Raw genomic sequence first — 16,193 nt, forward strand, 5'->3', positions numbered from 1 at the left:
ATTTATTTCTTCAATATTAACCTATTTATTTTATTGTATTTCCACTTTATTTGTCTTCATTTTTTTTATTTTAAATTATTACACAATTTGACAAACGCTACCCCATAGTAATTCACATGTTATATGAAGAATAAAAGAACAAAAAAAAAGGAATGCAGTCCTTACATGTGGAAAACACAATTTTGTTACATTGTTGTTTACAAACTCACTTGCATGTTTTGGTTATGTGTTTGTTTTTGCTGCATTTTGCTCTTTTATACAACAAAACACTCACATGAATGTTTCAGATGAAAAATAAACATACTAAATGTATATACTCCTCTCTTTTCCCCCTCTGTTACTACTTTAAATGAACTTACATGTAGTGTTTTGAATGTGTAAGTTGTGGTTGTTGTAGTCCTAACAGGGACTACAACAACCATGTGGAGGCTCGCGGGAGGGACGAGCCTCGCGCAGGCTGCTCCCATTGGCTCACGCGACGTTATAAATACAGGCAAATGGCATTCACCGGCTCAGAGCAGGCGGAGACACCAGGGGAGCGAGAGGTAGGCAGGGACGCAGGGAAAGCACCGCATCTGCTCGCTTTACATCTCACTCAGGATTGGACTGTATTTTTCCAACTCTTCATCCCGGGCTGAAATCAATGAAGGAGAGACGCTGCTGCCAGAAATTATCTCTGAAATCCAGCATGGATCCCAGTCAGAGTGTGAAGTGTAAGATAGTGGTGGTGGGAGACAGCCAGTGTGGGAAGACTGCCCTGCTTCACGTGTTCGCCAAGGACTGTTTCCCTGAGGTGAGACCCTGCAAACCCCCCCCACACACACACACACTCAGGAGTATACAGCTAATTAACCTGGTTTCAATTTATTATCACCATATCACTATATAACTGCTTTCATAGAGGTGTAATGTGACAGTGTGTGTGCTATCTCCATGTCTCCTGCAGAGCTATGTCCCCACAGTGTTTGAGAACTACACAGCCAGTTTTGAAATCGACACACAGAGGATTGAGCTCAGTTTGTGGGACACCTCAGGTAAATATGCCCTTTTGTCCTCCTCACAACAGCAAATAAGTTCTGTCCATACATGTCCGTACACGCAGAAAAACCCACTGTGACCCCTCTGGACATGCAATCTGCTCCCTTTGCTGATAAGAGATGCTCAGATTTCACCCATGTGTGTGTGTGTGTGCACATTTACAGAAAAATCACTCACCCTGATGTATGTTTCTCAAAATATCTCAATCACAGCATGTAAAGAGGCCCAGGTTTGCAATTTTAATTAATGAACATTAATCTGTGACCCATTTTAATCAATGAAGCTGGGTTAATCCTCGCTCTAACCTGACATATTTCCTCTCAGATTAGGAATTTGCTCACCTTTTACATGCAAAGAAGACGTGTTCTGATAGCTCCAAATTGAGTTAATGAATTCTTTCCAGCTGAGAAAAGGAAGGAGACGAAAACAAAGGCGAATGTTGCAACATCTGGCGAACACACTTTGAAATTATTGGGGAAGTTTTGTTGTGCAACATGCTCCAGTTCCAGAAGTTGGACTGCACATTTAGGGTCCAAAACAAGCTGCTGTGTCTCATAGGGTCGTGAACACACTTTGAAATTATTGGGGTTTAGTTGTGCAACATGTTCCAGTTCTTTTATCCCAGAAGTTGGACTGTGCGTTCCAGGTCCAAAACCAGCTGCTGTGTCCCGTAGCTTTGTGTGCGTGGTTGGGTGTGTAAACAAACCCAACTTTCCCATCCATCAATGCCTGAGCGGTGAATAGCACCACAGTCAGGCGTGAGTGAGGCGTATGGTGAGTGTGTGAGCATGTGTTTTGTGTGTGTGTGTGGGATGGGCGGGGACAAACCGACAGCCAGCTGTTGCGGGTCTCTAACCTCAGAATTCCAGAGAGATGTTTGAGAAACTTTCTCGAAAGTGGAGCTCGTTGGAAACCGTCCTTGAAAGAAACAAAACTACAAACTGGCTTCTGAAATTCAGATTTAACATTTAACAGTTAAAAGAATAAGAGAAGCAGCGTTTTGTCCTCTAAAGTGAATGAAAATAAAAGCATTAACAGATAATCCTCATTCCCAGGCAGGGTAACACTCCAAGCAAGCAAACACAGAGCTCAAATTTCAAATTCTTCCACCCCTACAGTGTGTGACTGTGAGTGTGTGTGTGTGTGTGTTTTAGAAATGGAAAGGCGAGGAAATGAAAGCCAGCCAGAGTGAGAATTTTGTTTTATTGCACTGTGTTGGCCGGCCGCCTGGAGCCATATTTCTTTTTGTCTCTGCTTCATAAAACTGCAAGGGGGAGACGCGGTTCCTATTAGATCAGTGGGTCCGAGATGCAGCCAGACCTCCCCCCTCTTTCCCTAGCCTCCCTTTAAATCCTATCCCCCCACCCAACACAACACACAGGCATGCACACCCCCGCCGTTGACTGATTGATACAGCTTTCGGCTTGACTGGTCCCTTTGTAGAGACACCCATCGGGCATAGCCGATCCAATCGATCTCTTATCTCCTGAGGTTTGTGTGTGTGTGTGTTTGTGTGTGTGTTGGTGTTTGTGTTTGTGTGACCCCAGGATGCAGAGTTAAAGACAAACACTGCTTCCTCCCATGCACACACCTCCACACACCGTGGTGGTCTTTGTTCTGCAGTCATGATTGGCTTAATGAGCAGCCTGTTGTGAGTGTGTGTGTGCTTAAAAGGCAGGGTGATGGGTGTAATTCAGGTCATTAAGGTAAATGCCTGCCTGTTCTATTGCTTTCCATTTGTCCCCCGCCCTGCTTGTCTGCGCTAGCCTTGCTTCCTGGGACTCAGGGTGGGGCCTGTCGGGGCCGCGGCGCAGCCTTTGATGCATCCCACTTCTTTTCTCCGGCAGAGGAAGTGGTTTACTGTCTGTCTGTCTGTCTGCTTGCTCGTCTGTCTGCCTGTCTAAATGAGCTGCAAAGGTGTTTGCAGGGGAGTCAAAGAGGAGAAAAGGGAGACAGGGAGGGTAAACAGAACAACCCCGTGGCTCAGCACCTGCGTGCCTGAGGCCTTGTATCATTTCCTGGGTTAAAGAAAGGAAAATGTGAGAAGGGATCTCAGGCCAGGGTACAACTTTTTTTACATTTTGACAATTTTCATACTTTCCCAAAGCTGAAAGTGATGACTCCAGCATGAATTACTTCTCCAACCGCTCTAATTAACAGTCCTACAAAACAGAATTTGGACTTTCTCTCAAAAAATGATTCCAAAATCTGCATGAAAGGAATTTTGTGGCTGCATGGAGGCATCACTTCAAGCTACCCGTTTGTTTCTGAAGTGGAGTTTTAAGGCTTGTGGACTGTGGTCACCTTATTGGAAATGCCGACTCAAGCTAGCTTTCAAACAAACTTGCAAGAAATCAATCATAGTCCTCTAAATGGGCAAATGTTGTATCATTGTTCAAAGAGTTGTGATACTAGCAAAACATCTTTAGAAGAACATTTCCTGGTAGCATTTCCTGGTATGGTAGCTATTTGATCCACATTGAGGGGGTTAGCTTCTCTATAAATCTTGGATTAGAACCATGTTGTGTCTGAAAGCGGGACTTTTGGAGCTCCAAGACTCAAACAAAACAGTGAGGTTTCAGAAACCAAAACAACAAGCTCAAAAACACTAAAACAGTACTTTTAGATTTCAAACTACAGAGTTGGGATTATAATTCCTGCTGGGTTTAATAGTATGAGCTCTGACTTTCTACTTTATATCATTCTTTCATGACATTTCCAAGTATGCAAAAGCTTAACTCTCAAAGCTTTCAATTAATAATGTAATGGAAGATGGATTTGAACAGATGCATGCTTTGGTATTCTGTTGAGAACTTTCTCATGCATTATCTGAAAAGCTTAGAGCAATGTAACTTTTATTTTCCTCAGAACTCCCAAACATACCCCCTTTATTAGACCCCAGAGATCTCTGATAATTTCTATCTCTGGGAAATTCATGGAAAGGTTTCTTGTTGTTTTTTTGTTTACTGCTGATTTGAGCGGCTGCCGACTTGGCACAGCAAAAAGTTGACCCACTTTGAAAACAGGAGAGAAAGTGGGAGAAAGGAGTTTTGAGGGAAGACGCATGGAGTTGGGTTGTAAAGAACCCTGGATTATCATTCCTTCTGTAGTTTCCAGACCATGTTCCATGTGCTGTTTCCCATGTAACGCTGGACAACCCAACTGTGGGACTATTTCATGCCCTTTGTAAGCTCCTGTGCCGGTCACACACAACTGTGCCCCCTCTTTCCCTCCGTCGGCCGCCATTGTTGCGTAGGATCACATTTCTGGGCTCAGCGAATTGGAGCCGCATGTCTGGCATTCCTCAGACTAAAGGTTTCTACTTCCTCCTCCACAAAGACCCTCATTGTACCCAGCAGGCCCAGATCCTTGACGGGAGGGAAAGAGAAGTGGTGTGGTTCACTAAAGCCTTACCTCGTTTCCAAGGGAGAAACTGAATCACGCTGGAATTTTTGCCGACATGTGAGGCAGCCTTGAGTTTGGACCTTGTTGATACTGTGTGTAAACTTGAGGACAGTGGAATCCTGTGAGAGATTAATGGACTTCCTGTGTGTTAAAGTCATGGGGGGACTCGCTGTGTGATGTTGCACCTGACATTACCCGTGTCTAGAACACATTGTGTTTTTGGCACTGTGTCCTCTCTTTCACCTGCAGAACTTCAAATCAATTACTCTATTATGTGTAATGTACTATTGACTTCCCTCCTATAATCAACTTCGCCCATGGTTTCATTAACGACACTTCCAAGGCTTGTGGATGTTGATGCATTAGAGTTGATGGATATGGTTCTGCTTGAGGTCTCTGCCTGTTAAAAAGAAGTTTATCCTCGCCGCTGTACCTTGCTAAATCCTGCAAAGTGCTCTGCTCATGGTGGATTAAGATAAGAGTCTCACCCTGTCTTGATGTTGGGTCTTTGTTGATAGTGTAACAGAGTACAATCTAGACCTGCTATGTTTGTGAAAGGGCCTTGAGATAACATTTGTTGTAATTTGGCGCTATACAAATGAAGATTGATTGCGAAACAACCACATACAAGTAATGGAATATCAGGACAGATGAATGCCATTCAGACTTACATGCTGGTAACCCTGCCAGTTAGAAAAGTTCCAGGCTGTTACCCTGTGGGCCAACTTTTTTTTGGAGCTAACACTTATGTAGCTGCTGCTGCTCGATAACCAATAACACCCCATTCTCACAGTTGTCTTGGCTCTTGTGATTATGTACTGGGAAATCTGTGTTTGCATAAAAATGCTAAATCTGTTGGCACAAGTCCAAATTTTGGGATTGGAAATGTTAATTTTTTTGTGTGTAGTCTGATTTATATCCTCGTGGGTTTGGGCGCCTGTGACTCGGTGGTAGAGTCTCTCGATTGGAACGTTGGTGGTTCGATCCAAGCTCCCGGAGTCACATGTGGAGTCATATGCCAACTGGTCTTTGGGCAAGACTGAACCCCAAATTGGTCCTGGTGTTGTTTGAATGCATATGAATGGCAATAGATGGCTCAGTGGTAGAGTCAAGGTTCAATCCTAGGTCCTGCTGTCCAATGTGCTGAAGTGTCCTTGGGCACGACTCTGAACCCAGTTGCACTTCCATTCTGGCAACATAAAGGGAAGGAAGTCTTCACAGTGGAGTCCTTTGGCTAGCTGCTGGCTCTACTGAACACCCCCCCCCCCCCCCCCCCAAAAAAAAAAAACCATACAGGCATTAAAGTTTTTAAAAGGTACATCCTTTGTTGCCGAGTTATCTTGTAATAGATTCCCAAAGACTCCCAAACACTGCCGGATTAAATGGAACAGGTTATTGAGGCCATGTTTGTTGTGCTTGTTTGATTTTGTGAGGTCAAATGGAACCACGAATTCATCAGGCTGAGTTTTATTGACCAAGAAAGCTCATTTCCCCTGCACACTGAGCCATTGCCAATTCTCCTATAGTGCCAGGGTGCAATGTGAGCCAGCTTCCTCTGTTATTACATTGCAATATGTGGTGTTATATATTGCATTATAGCATATTCTAATACAGTTAATTGTAACGTTTATCATGTAGCTTTGCACCTTTCCAACCATAACATGTCAGATTGGAAGTGTTTGCAGCAGCAGACATCTTTGTAACCACAGCAACTGCTGTAGATAATGTGTAAGGTTACTCCAGTGTGAATTGCTCTCTGTTTGCGCTCCATGTGTCTGGCTGCTGAGAGGTTATATATTTAAGCTGGATGGTGTGGGATGGCTGGACGTGCCTGTCACTGTTTGTTGTTTCCACAGGTGTTCCCGAGGGCTTAACGCCTCTCCACACACACACACACACAGAAACACACACATATGCGCTCGCCGCCCCTGTGCTCTGCTCCCCTCAGCTATGTTAGCAATGCAGTAAATCAGCAGGCCTGCAGACCTGTTGCTATACCTCCAGACTGTTGGGCGCAGCTGGCTTACCTCAGGACTGTGTGTGTGTATGTGTGTGTTAGAGGTGAAGTCAATTTTCATGTCAGTAAAAAACGGTTTGTGCGATATCTTGAACATCATGGAATATTTAGTTTGGTATGCCAGATGGGACTAACCAGGGAATTTTTTCCTCTCTGTAATGGAACATCTGGACGTTTGAAAAAGGAGTCACATTACATGAACAGAGCTGTATGTATCCCCCTCCCTTGTTCATGTATATTTATAGCATTAAGGGGTGTTTTTTCACCCCAGCTGTCGTGGAAACCAGCCTTGAAAGTGCATTAGCAAACCAGGAAGTAAGAGCATTTTTTAAATCTTGGAAGAGTTTCTCCTTAGTCATGGAAAACCATTTGACTCTTTCTCCTTAGAATCCCAGTGGAAGTTTGGTATTGTTTCAGATTACATCGAACATTGTGCAGCAGAGGAGGATTCAGTCGACACGACACAAGGGAGGATGTGTTTAAGAGAAGGCGAGAGGGCCGGAGATTGTGTGTGTCAGTGTGTGTTTAAAGGACAAAGAGGGTGGACAGGGTGTGTGTCTTCCTTCCCGATTTAGAGATCCTGTGGGGGAACAATGACAGGAGCTAATTAGATGACAGTCACCGGGTCTTTTCATGTGTGTGTGTGTGTGTGTGTGTGTGTGTGTGTGTTTGTGTGAGCTGTGGGGTTTCCTCTTATCTCGCAGCCTGGCTTCAAGATGACCTCGAAGCAGTCTCAGACGCAGGCCCTAATGCAGTTACGACTCCCCTATAAACGCTAGACAAGAAAGGCAACGTCTCCGATTATAAGTCTCCTGAAAACCATTTACAAACCCACGCGCACACTTAAACACGCACACATGCTCCTCCATGTTTTTGATCCTCTGCAGAAGTTACAGCTCATCATTTTCGTGTTTGCACAGCACAGCTTGAAACACTCTGCAGAGATGCTGCTAAAAATACTTTAATCTCCAGGTGAATTCACCAGAATATAAGCTCGCACTCCAGAGACACTTTGAGAACAAGACCTCACACGCTGCACCCAGCAATGCACATAATGTGTGTGTGTGCTTCTCATCAGTTGGTACAAACAATCAATTCTTTGTAAAATGTCAACCCAACTCTAAGGCATGCTTTCAGTCGCAGAGTCTCTGTGATTGGCTTCAGGCAGTGAAGGGTGAAAAATATGACACCTTCCAACAATACCATGTGGTCATGATAGATTGTAAGACACCCGTGGAAAAAAGGGGAATTAAATTCCTCGTTCCTGTGCCGTGTCAGTGATAGCAGCGTTTTGTTGAGGTGGTGTCACTTATCAGAACCCTCTGGGGTTGAGCGGGAAAGCAGGATGTTGTTGGGAAATAACATGCCTGTGTCCCTTTTTTAAAAGCCCTGTGTGTTTAGATGGAGACATCAAAATAATTAATTCTGTTGTTCCTGGCATCCTGTCTGAACAGAGCTTCAGTTTTTGAGATGATGAGAGGTATTAAAACAGACATTAGCTTTATCTTGGAAGGCTTTTGTGTATCAGCATTTGGGAAAGCGATAATGTGGGTTTTAGAGAGCGCCAACCTAATAACAAACTTTATCAATTAAACTTCTCTGTCCTCAAATGTCTGTCTAAAATCGTAGGTATCTTAACCGGTTAATCAACCAACCTTAATCGATTAATCGGTCTGTCTATAATGTCAAGTTAGAACATTTAAAAGCTTGTTAAAATAAGAGTTCCACCTGTTGGTCATTAACCCTCCTGTGAGTCAGCTTCTCACCTTGTCCTCCGCATTGTCCCCAACACTAAAAATGCACTATTTGGTAGATGGTGTGTTTTTTTGTGCAAAGGTTTGGCTAGCTCAAAAGCAAGTTGGCAAGACAACTTCTCAGCATACAGGGAAAACATATTGTGCAACCCTGAGACAAAGAACAGTGACAACTCAATAAATCTGTTACTCTATCTTTAATGCACTCAGTGGTTGTGCAGTGTCAGACTGTGGCTTATTGTAAGTGTTGGTTGGTACATTGACCATCCCAGGATATCCTTGCTTAAGCACTGGGAAAATTTGAAAGTGGACACAGATATGGTTCAGGTTCTGAAGTTTATTGTGCACACATCAGCTGGTGTCATGCTTTGTTGTGCAAGCCCAGGGCCTGAGGGGAAGAGAGGATTGTTTAAAGAGTGTCGTCTCCAATACAGACTGTTTAGATTAGGTAAACTAGATCCTTTGGTGTGTGTGTGTGTGTGTGTGTGTGTGTGACATTCGAATTCCTGGCTTTTCTCCACAGCAGTGTGTTTAGAAAAGGACCTCCCAAGGGAACCTTCAGTTACCAAAAACAAAATTCTCCACATATTTGGGCAGCCGGTTGTGTGTGGTCAGCTCTTGTAATGTGATCTTGACTCACCTTGACATGACGCCACCCTCGCCCCCCTTCCCTCCCTTCCTCTCCGGAGATGTTTCAGTCTGGCGGAGAGATGGGCGTCTCCCCTCGCACATGGTTTCAATTTTGCAGAGGGGAGTCATTTCCCCTCGCTCTGAAGTTTCTCTGTTTCTCCAGCGAGGATTTCTTCAACATGAAGATGTGTTATAGTCAGCACATTTTTTGTACTGATTCTGCATTATTTGTTTTTCTCGCCTGGTTGCCATGGATTATGGCTGTGCTGCAATCAGGCCGTATGAGAATAACTGTCAGAAATGCTTAAGAGTTTAAAGTGATGATTTGGCTGAGTTCACACGTCCACGAAGAAATGTTTGTGGTTTTCTGTGGACTTGGTTGCTGTCTCTCATTTCATCTGAGGTATTTCCTTCACCCTCAAACTATTCAGAATTTGAGACTTTTAGACCTCTTAGTAAGAAGGTTACTTCAGGCAGGACAACTTTGGTCAAAATAATCACTTATTTGCATGTATAAGTTATAATTGGTGGTATGGCTCTGTTCTGGGAGCTCCCTGCCCTTCCATGTGCCGACGTGGGATGCCAAAGCCTGAGCTGGGCAGAACACACCTCCCCTCTCTTTCATGTGCATTTATGAAATGCAAAGGCAGGTCAATCCGTCAAAGGAATTAATTATTTGCATGCTTTAAGTTATATTTCGTGGTACGGCTGTGTTTCTGGGAGCTCCCTGCCCTTCCACCTGTGTACGTGGAGCACATCGCTCCTCTCCTCAATCCAAAAGGATGAACTGGAGAAAAAAAGCTCATATTTGCCTTCATGCTTCCAGATTCTAAATGTTTCAATCCCTTGTTTTCTTGTCTTTCAGGCTCTCCATACTACGACAATGTGAGGCCTCTATCCTACCCAGACTCCGACGCCGTCCTCATCTGTTTCGACATCAGCCGCCCTGAAACCCTCGACAGCGTCCTAAAAAAGGTACGCCGCTCTCTCCTTTAACCGTTCATTAATCATCTTTCCTTTAATGAGCTTTACCTCTTACCCGCACATTCCCCAAATCCTAATTCCTACTTCTGTGTTTGATCAGCCTATAAAACCCATGTTGCATTGAGTGGATCAAAAGTCTCCAGTCGATACTTCTTTGTAGTCTCAGTCACATCAGATCTTGTGATGTGTATTGTGAAGCTGTAGTGTGACCGGAGGGTCGCTGGGTTAAATCCCCAGAGCGGCTGGAAGAAGGAAGTGAGGCTCTCCAGACCTTTTAACCCATGCAGCCAGCAGTTTCTCACATGGAGCGGCCGGTGGTGTGTGTCGGATGACTGTGGTCGTGCTGGCTGACTTCCACATGTTGGAGTGTGCACTGATCATAAAGCGAGACATGTCATCTGACTGGTGGAAGGCTTTGATGGTGCTAAATCTGTAAAACCATTGTTTTCTAGTGCTTAAACACACCTGGTGTGTGCTCTTGTTTTTTAGAGAAGTTCCTGTTTACATGGGGTTAGTTTTAGTGTCCCATAAAAGTTACACTTTGCAAAGATAGTAAGGATTCAAGATGTCTTACTCCTTAGGAATTCAACTTCAGAAAATGACACAATTTTTTAATTCCAGTCTGTCGTCCTTTGTGATTGAACCCTAACACTTCCTCAACATCATGAATGAAGCTCTTGCTATGATGATATTGATGTCATGGGTCGAGGTACCCTAACGCCACCATTAGCAGTAGTTGGCACCATGTTAAGCATTCTGGGCTCCCTGCTCCCAAGCTTACAGTGTGATTGGCTTAACCCTGATGATCAAATCGTGTGTTCCCTCAGTGTTCCATCAGGAAAGGCAATGCATCAAACAATGAACGTCTCTATCAGGATTAGCTTAGGTCTGGACTTCAGGTCAAACTGTGATAGACACACTGTACAGAACAACTTCCTGTTTGGATTCAGACGAACTTGATCCCCCCCTGACCAGCCAGCCCTGAGGCACATTGGCCTCCGATTAAATCCCCCAGGGGAAAGGCCATTGATCACAGAGCATTTATTGTTGTCAGGACGGAAACATGGGGATTATTTGTAGGTTCTTTCCAGGGTTCAACGCGTGAGGGGTTTCAGGAAGTGGCAGCTGTAACCTTTGTACTTAAAGGCCAGACGACAAGGGTGGAGACACTCATGGGACTTATCGGCAGATTGATCTGATTTGTGCATATCTTTACATAGATTTGAACATGGGATAAACCATTATGTAATCATGTGGTTTATTGGGGAATATTTGTCGAGGTACCTTTGCCAGAAGCGATGGTGGATGATTCCCATTTTTTCTTACAGCTGCTGAAAGTGGAAGTGTTTTTTTTCTTGGAGCGTTGCCTAACTTTGAGCTTTTCCTTTCTCCACAGTGGAAAGGTGAGATCCAAGAGTTCTGTCCCAACACAAAGATGCTGCTGGTTGGATGTAAGTCAGACCTGCGCACTGACCTAAGCACACTAGTGGAACTCTCCAACCACAGACAAACCCCAGTGTCCTATGACCAGGTATGTACTTCTAAAGATGTGTGCTCATTCTTAAAACAGCAAATACTTGGAGGAGAAGTGGAGTTAGTTAAGCAGTTTAGAGAATGTAATAACTCACAAATAATTCCTCATTGTACTCAACTTTAAGCATGTTTAATGATTCTTAAGATCGGAAATCCTCGTCTTTACTGATGTGAGCACTGCGTCAACCGCTTGCTAGCCAGAACTGCGTTAAGCCTCCTTCATCCGGCGCTGACCATATCTGACCTCTACCCCCCCCCCCCTTCCTCAGGGTTCCAGCATGGCCAAGCAGATCTCGGCGCCCTACATCGAGTGCTCGGCCCAGCAGTCGGAGAACAGCGTCAGAGACATTTTCCACGTGGCCACGCTGGCCTGCATTAACAAAAACAACAAAAACGTCAAGCGCGGCAAGACCACCCGCGGCAACAAACGGATTTCACACATGCCCGGCAGGCCCGACTTGGCGGCGGTGGCCTCAGACCTCCGGAAGGACAAAGCCAAAAGTTGCTCAGTCATGTGACTGATCAGACTGAGGGGGATTAAACTGAGAATGAGGGCAGAGCACAGTGCAAGCAGGAAGCTGTTGAGCAAGGCTCTCTCCTGCATGCTAAAGACCCCTGACATGCCCAGAGAGGGGGTTTATAAGCTTCAATTCATAAATGTACATGTTACTGGAATACTCCACACCAATGAAAACTCAATGCATCGTAGCGTCCCAATCCATGTGGCCCCCCCGCCCTACCAGACAAGGAAGCTATCTATCAGCGGGCTACCTGCAAGGAAGAGGAAGTGACCTGCTTCCTTTTGGGAGGACTAAGCGGATGCACTCGAGGCTTCCCACACTAACGGGAAATGAGCAAGTGGAGTGATGTCATGCGTTGATGCTCATTCGTTAAGTAAGGAAGAGCTTTTGAACGGGAGCCAAAGGTGGTGCTGGGGCCTGGAGTCAAAAGAAGGAGGTTCTTTTGTGTGTGCTGGATCAAAGACTTTTCGCTCAGAGGGCTTCGTCACTGTAGTTTTGAAGTGATTCACTCGCGCCTCTGCTCCTGTAACTGTTAGTCCGTTTGCAGAGATTAGAAAGGATTTTTTTTAAGTCCTGCACAAAAAAAACCCTGATGCTTTGTCCCCTGTCTCTGATATGTTGTCGGTATAATGTGAAGTCACTGGTGTGTAACTGCATCGTTGTTTTATTTCAGCCTCATCCTGTTCTCGCTCAGCCACGAACGCGGCTTCTAACTGCATGTTCGTACCAGCCAGACAGCCCTTTATATATCATCTCAACACTTATGGAAACATAATGACTCTCGAAAGGCAGATTATCCTAACAGCTTTCCACATTGACAGGTTTATGGGCGCCGCTACATTATGCTGGAGAGTCAAAAGCAAACTGGCTCAAAGCTGAATTCAGCCTCGGGGCTTCCTTCAACGACCCCTTGCAATAAACAAATGCAATTAAGTTTCCATTATTGCCAATTTGTGACACTATTTTGAAAAGAGAAATGGAAATGGCTTGTTTTTAAAGCCTTAATGGACAAAAACAAGCTGTGATTGACTATCTTTCAAAAAGCATAAAATTCAGTAATCGTGTAAAATGAGAATCTTAACAGGCTGAGACAGTTTGAACCATGACTCATCTTTTCACTGCACTTTAGGGAGAGAGTGGAAGGGAAAACAAAATGTTAAATTTGTTCATGTGTTGAAATCTGCCTATTCGGGAGCTTATACAGGAGGCCTGGTCACACCAGCAATTCACAAGCAGAGAAATCTGCTATTTTTGTGTGGATTTGCTGGAATTCCTTGATCTAAGATTTCCTAGTTAGTGCAAAATGAAGTATCCATTGATTATCATTATTTGTTTAATTTTCAAGCCTATGATGAACAAGAAAATAAGTTGCCACTTTCTTGTGTGACCAGGCCTTTATCTGACTGATTAATTACATTTTCTCACATGGTTTAAATTTCAGTGTTAGCTATTTCACAGTTATGTTGTCATGATGTTAAAAACAAAACAGTGGTTCCCCCTTTTAGAAACAGTGCAATGAAAACAGCTGTTTGCATATCGAAGGTATTGATGCACTTTTAATGTTACTTTCAAATTTCCCAATTAGCTTCTTCAAATGTCAGCGCTGTCACATCTGGCAGCTCTCTGCGTCCCAACTCTTATCTTCATTTTGTCATCTGTTGTCTCCCCGCTGTGTACATTATCATGTTTTTCTTGAATGTTGATGTCACCTTCAAATGTCTTTTGCCAATGTTGTTGCCGCAATATTTATTGAATTATATATTTTCCCTTTAGAATAAATGCAAATGGAACTGAAGGTGTGTTTTCTGTTTATTGAGATGTGGGACGGTAGACTGGAGCCACCAAATTGTATACTTTAGACCACACAAGTCAGACCGAATGAGTCCAAGAGTGTTGAATAAACTGGATTACAATTTTTATAACTATTAGGTTGTCACCATTTCCAACAAGTTCACGTAAAAGCAGTCATTTCTACAAACATCCAGACTCCTGTGTGGAAAATCCTCCTTGAAATTAAAATAATTCCTACACCAACATCTTAAATTAGTATTTCATGATGGTAATTTCACCGTGTAGGTAATGTTCATTCTGACACTTAAGTACACAAAGGTTGTTTCTAAAGTAAACCAAAAAGTTCTTGGGTAAACACAGGAGTCAGATTTAGGTCACAGCAGGTTTAATCAGATGTGGACTTCAGCACCTGTGGAGTAAACAGGTTAAATCCAGGCACATGCATGCGTTTGTGTTGAGGGATTTGCAATCGTGGCAATAGTCCACAGTTGTGAAGTTATCTGGGAGTCAAAAACAGACAGAAAGTGTGTGTTAGGAAGGAAATAAAGTGCTGGGAAGGCGCTACTATTCTGAAGATCTGAAATGCATTTAACAGTTTTAGGCAACAGTTGAGGAGGATTAAAGAACACCAAATCCCCGCCCCCAAAAAAAGTCCCATTGAGTAAAATCAATGCACCTTAATATGTTGGCCTTCAACATGAGCACCACACAGACATGTCTGGAAAAACCTCTTTAAAAACCACAAACACACTCATTATTTTACATGGGATTTATATGTTATTTCTTGGATTGTGAAACACTTGTTTGTGTCTGTTGAGGGTTGTGTGTCACTTTAAATGACCTAGTTAAAAGGAGAAGGGACACGAAGGTCTATTGATGCAAAGATTGGGACATTTTGGGTGAGGGGTGAGTACTAGTTATGTAAATAATGGCTTAAATCTTCAGCTTGGCTATGCTCTTTCCGGATAAGTCATGATTGACTATGAGTTAGATTGATTTGACTTTGATACATGGAGAAAACTTTCTTTCTCTCTTTAGTAAATGTAGCCTTTCGTCCTCACACCAAACAAAGACTCCTGAGTCAGAAAAACAGGTTTTCAAAAATGCTGAAAGTTACATTTTGTGCATGTTCGTGTGGACCACATACATGAAAGTTTCAGAAGGTGTCATTACCTCAACTTGCACATGGCAAATGTTGTTTAAATGTATTTGCTGGATACTGGTGTACTTCTCCATTCGTATGTCTCCCTAAATTGACTGTTACAAGGAAAACTGTCTGTTCTTTGTCATTGTATTTCAATGCATGGGCGAATAAATCTAACAAGCTAACTTGTTTTTATTTCAGCGTTCTGTACACAGCTTAAAGAACATTGCTCGCTCGAGAAGACCCACAATATGCATACACTCCTGGTATGCTAAGCTATGTTGCTTTGTTTAAAAAAGCATTGAACAAGCATCTGAAATTCCCAAATCTAAGGTTAACAAATCAAGCCGCTACAGAAAACCAATGAGCCAGGTGAGACTCTGAAGATGAACATAAAAAATGGGGCCCAGCCTCAGCAGGTAACACATCACTCAAAGTGTCATACAGTCATATAAACAGGAAATAGATACTGTGCTTGCTGCACTCAGTGAGGAGAACCATAAATCACTGTGGGTGATGTTAAATTGAGTCTCAAATTTACACAACAGTGGTAACATTCAACTCCTCAGATTTACAGCACGACAACAGTGTTTCCTTTCAGAAAAACAAGTCGGACTGGAGTCCTTGACTGCTGTGACATCTCCGTAAGAAAGATACTGTAGCAGCTGAATGGAACAAAAAGCTCCCTGTGAGTCAGACTGCATCGTCTTGCCTGCTTTAAAAGCTCCAGTATCACTGCAAGCAGACAATGTCGTACGCGCTGTGGTAAATTCCCCGGGGCTGCCAAGCATGTAAAATGCTTTTCCTCACACAGCAGGCACATATATCATGCTATGACTTCATCACATGCATACAGGCTGAGATGTATGAGGTTGTCAGGGGGCAGGAAAACAAGGCTGTCAGGTGAAATATAAACGTCAAAGATGAAAGACGCACAACTGTTCTCCTTGTGGCTAAATGGCCGAGACGTTCTTTGAGAAACAGGAATTAATATTAAACGTATGTCTCATTTGTAAAGTCTGGAAGCCATTACTTATATTTCTAGGTATACTGACAGCTACATATCCAGTGAAGCTAGATGCACAGACGGAGTCACATTTTATCAGATTGTTTCCTGAGAGGAGTTTGGGGACCAATATTTGAAGCTAAACAACAGCTGTATCTGATATCTATGTTGACTCTACTGTACTTAAACAGCCAGGGCTTCTTTTTGGAGTCTGGTTTTGCTTTTATAACCACCAGACACACATGGGAGTAGTCTCTGGTGTAAGATGTAGATCATCTAACACTTTCTCCACCCAGATTATGGCCTCATAAACTAGAATGCAGTGTGTCTGACATGTCTGTGTCATGCTTTTGAAGCAAGGACACGACAT

The 16,193-nt window shown here is 43.5% G+C and overlaps 1 protein-coding gene across 1 annotated transcript; it reads left to right on the top strand.

The window, feature by feature from the left end:
* The first annotated feature begins 513 nt into the window (after positions 1-513).
* On the top strand, positions 514-13,685 carry rnd3a (Rho family GTPase 3a). The gene is made up of 5 exons (XM_034677867.1): positions 514-793; positions 947-1,034; positions 9,710-9,819; positions 11,225-11,359; positions 11,631-13,685. The coding sequence occupies exons 1-5, from the start codon at positions 644-646 to the stop codon at positions 11,877-11,879; spliced, it is 732 nt and encodes a 243-aa protein (XP_034533758.1). The 5' UTR covers positions 514-643; the 3' UTR covers positions 11,880-13,685.
* The last annotated feature ends 2,508 nt before the right edge of the window (positions 13,686-16,193 follow it).

Source organism: Notolabrus celidotus, chromosome 24 (genome assembly GCF_009762535.1).
Source record: "Notolabrus celidotus isolate fNotCel1 chromosome 24, fNotCel1.pri, whole genome shotgun sequence".
Classification (NCBI taxonomy): domain Eukaryota; kingdom Metazoa; phylum Chordata; class Actinopteri; order Labriformes; family Labridae; genus Notolabrus; species Notolabrus celidotus.

Bases quoted from the DNA above. Each gene is read 5' to 3' on its own strand.
- rnd3a (XM_034677867.1), top strand. From the start codon at position 644: ATGAAGGAGAGACGCTGCTGCCAGAAATTATCTCTGAAATCCAGCATG. The intron at 1,035-9,709 runs GTAAATATGCCC...CTTGTCTTTCAG, and splicing joins CAGTTTGTGGGACACCTCAG to GCTCTCCATACTACGACAAT. The intron at 9,820-11,224 runs GTACGCCGCTCT...CTTTCTCCACAG, and splicing joins TCGACAGCGTCCTAAAAAAG to TGGAAAGGTGAGATCCAAGA.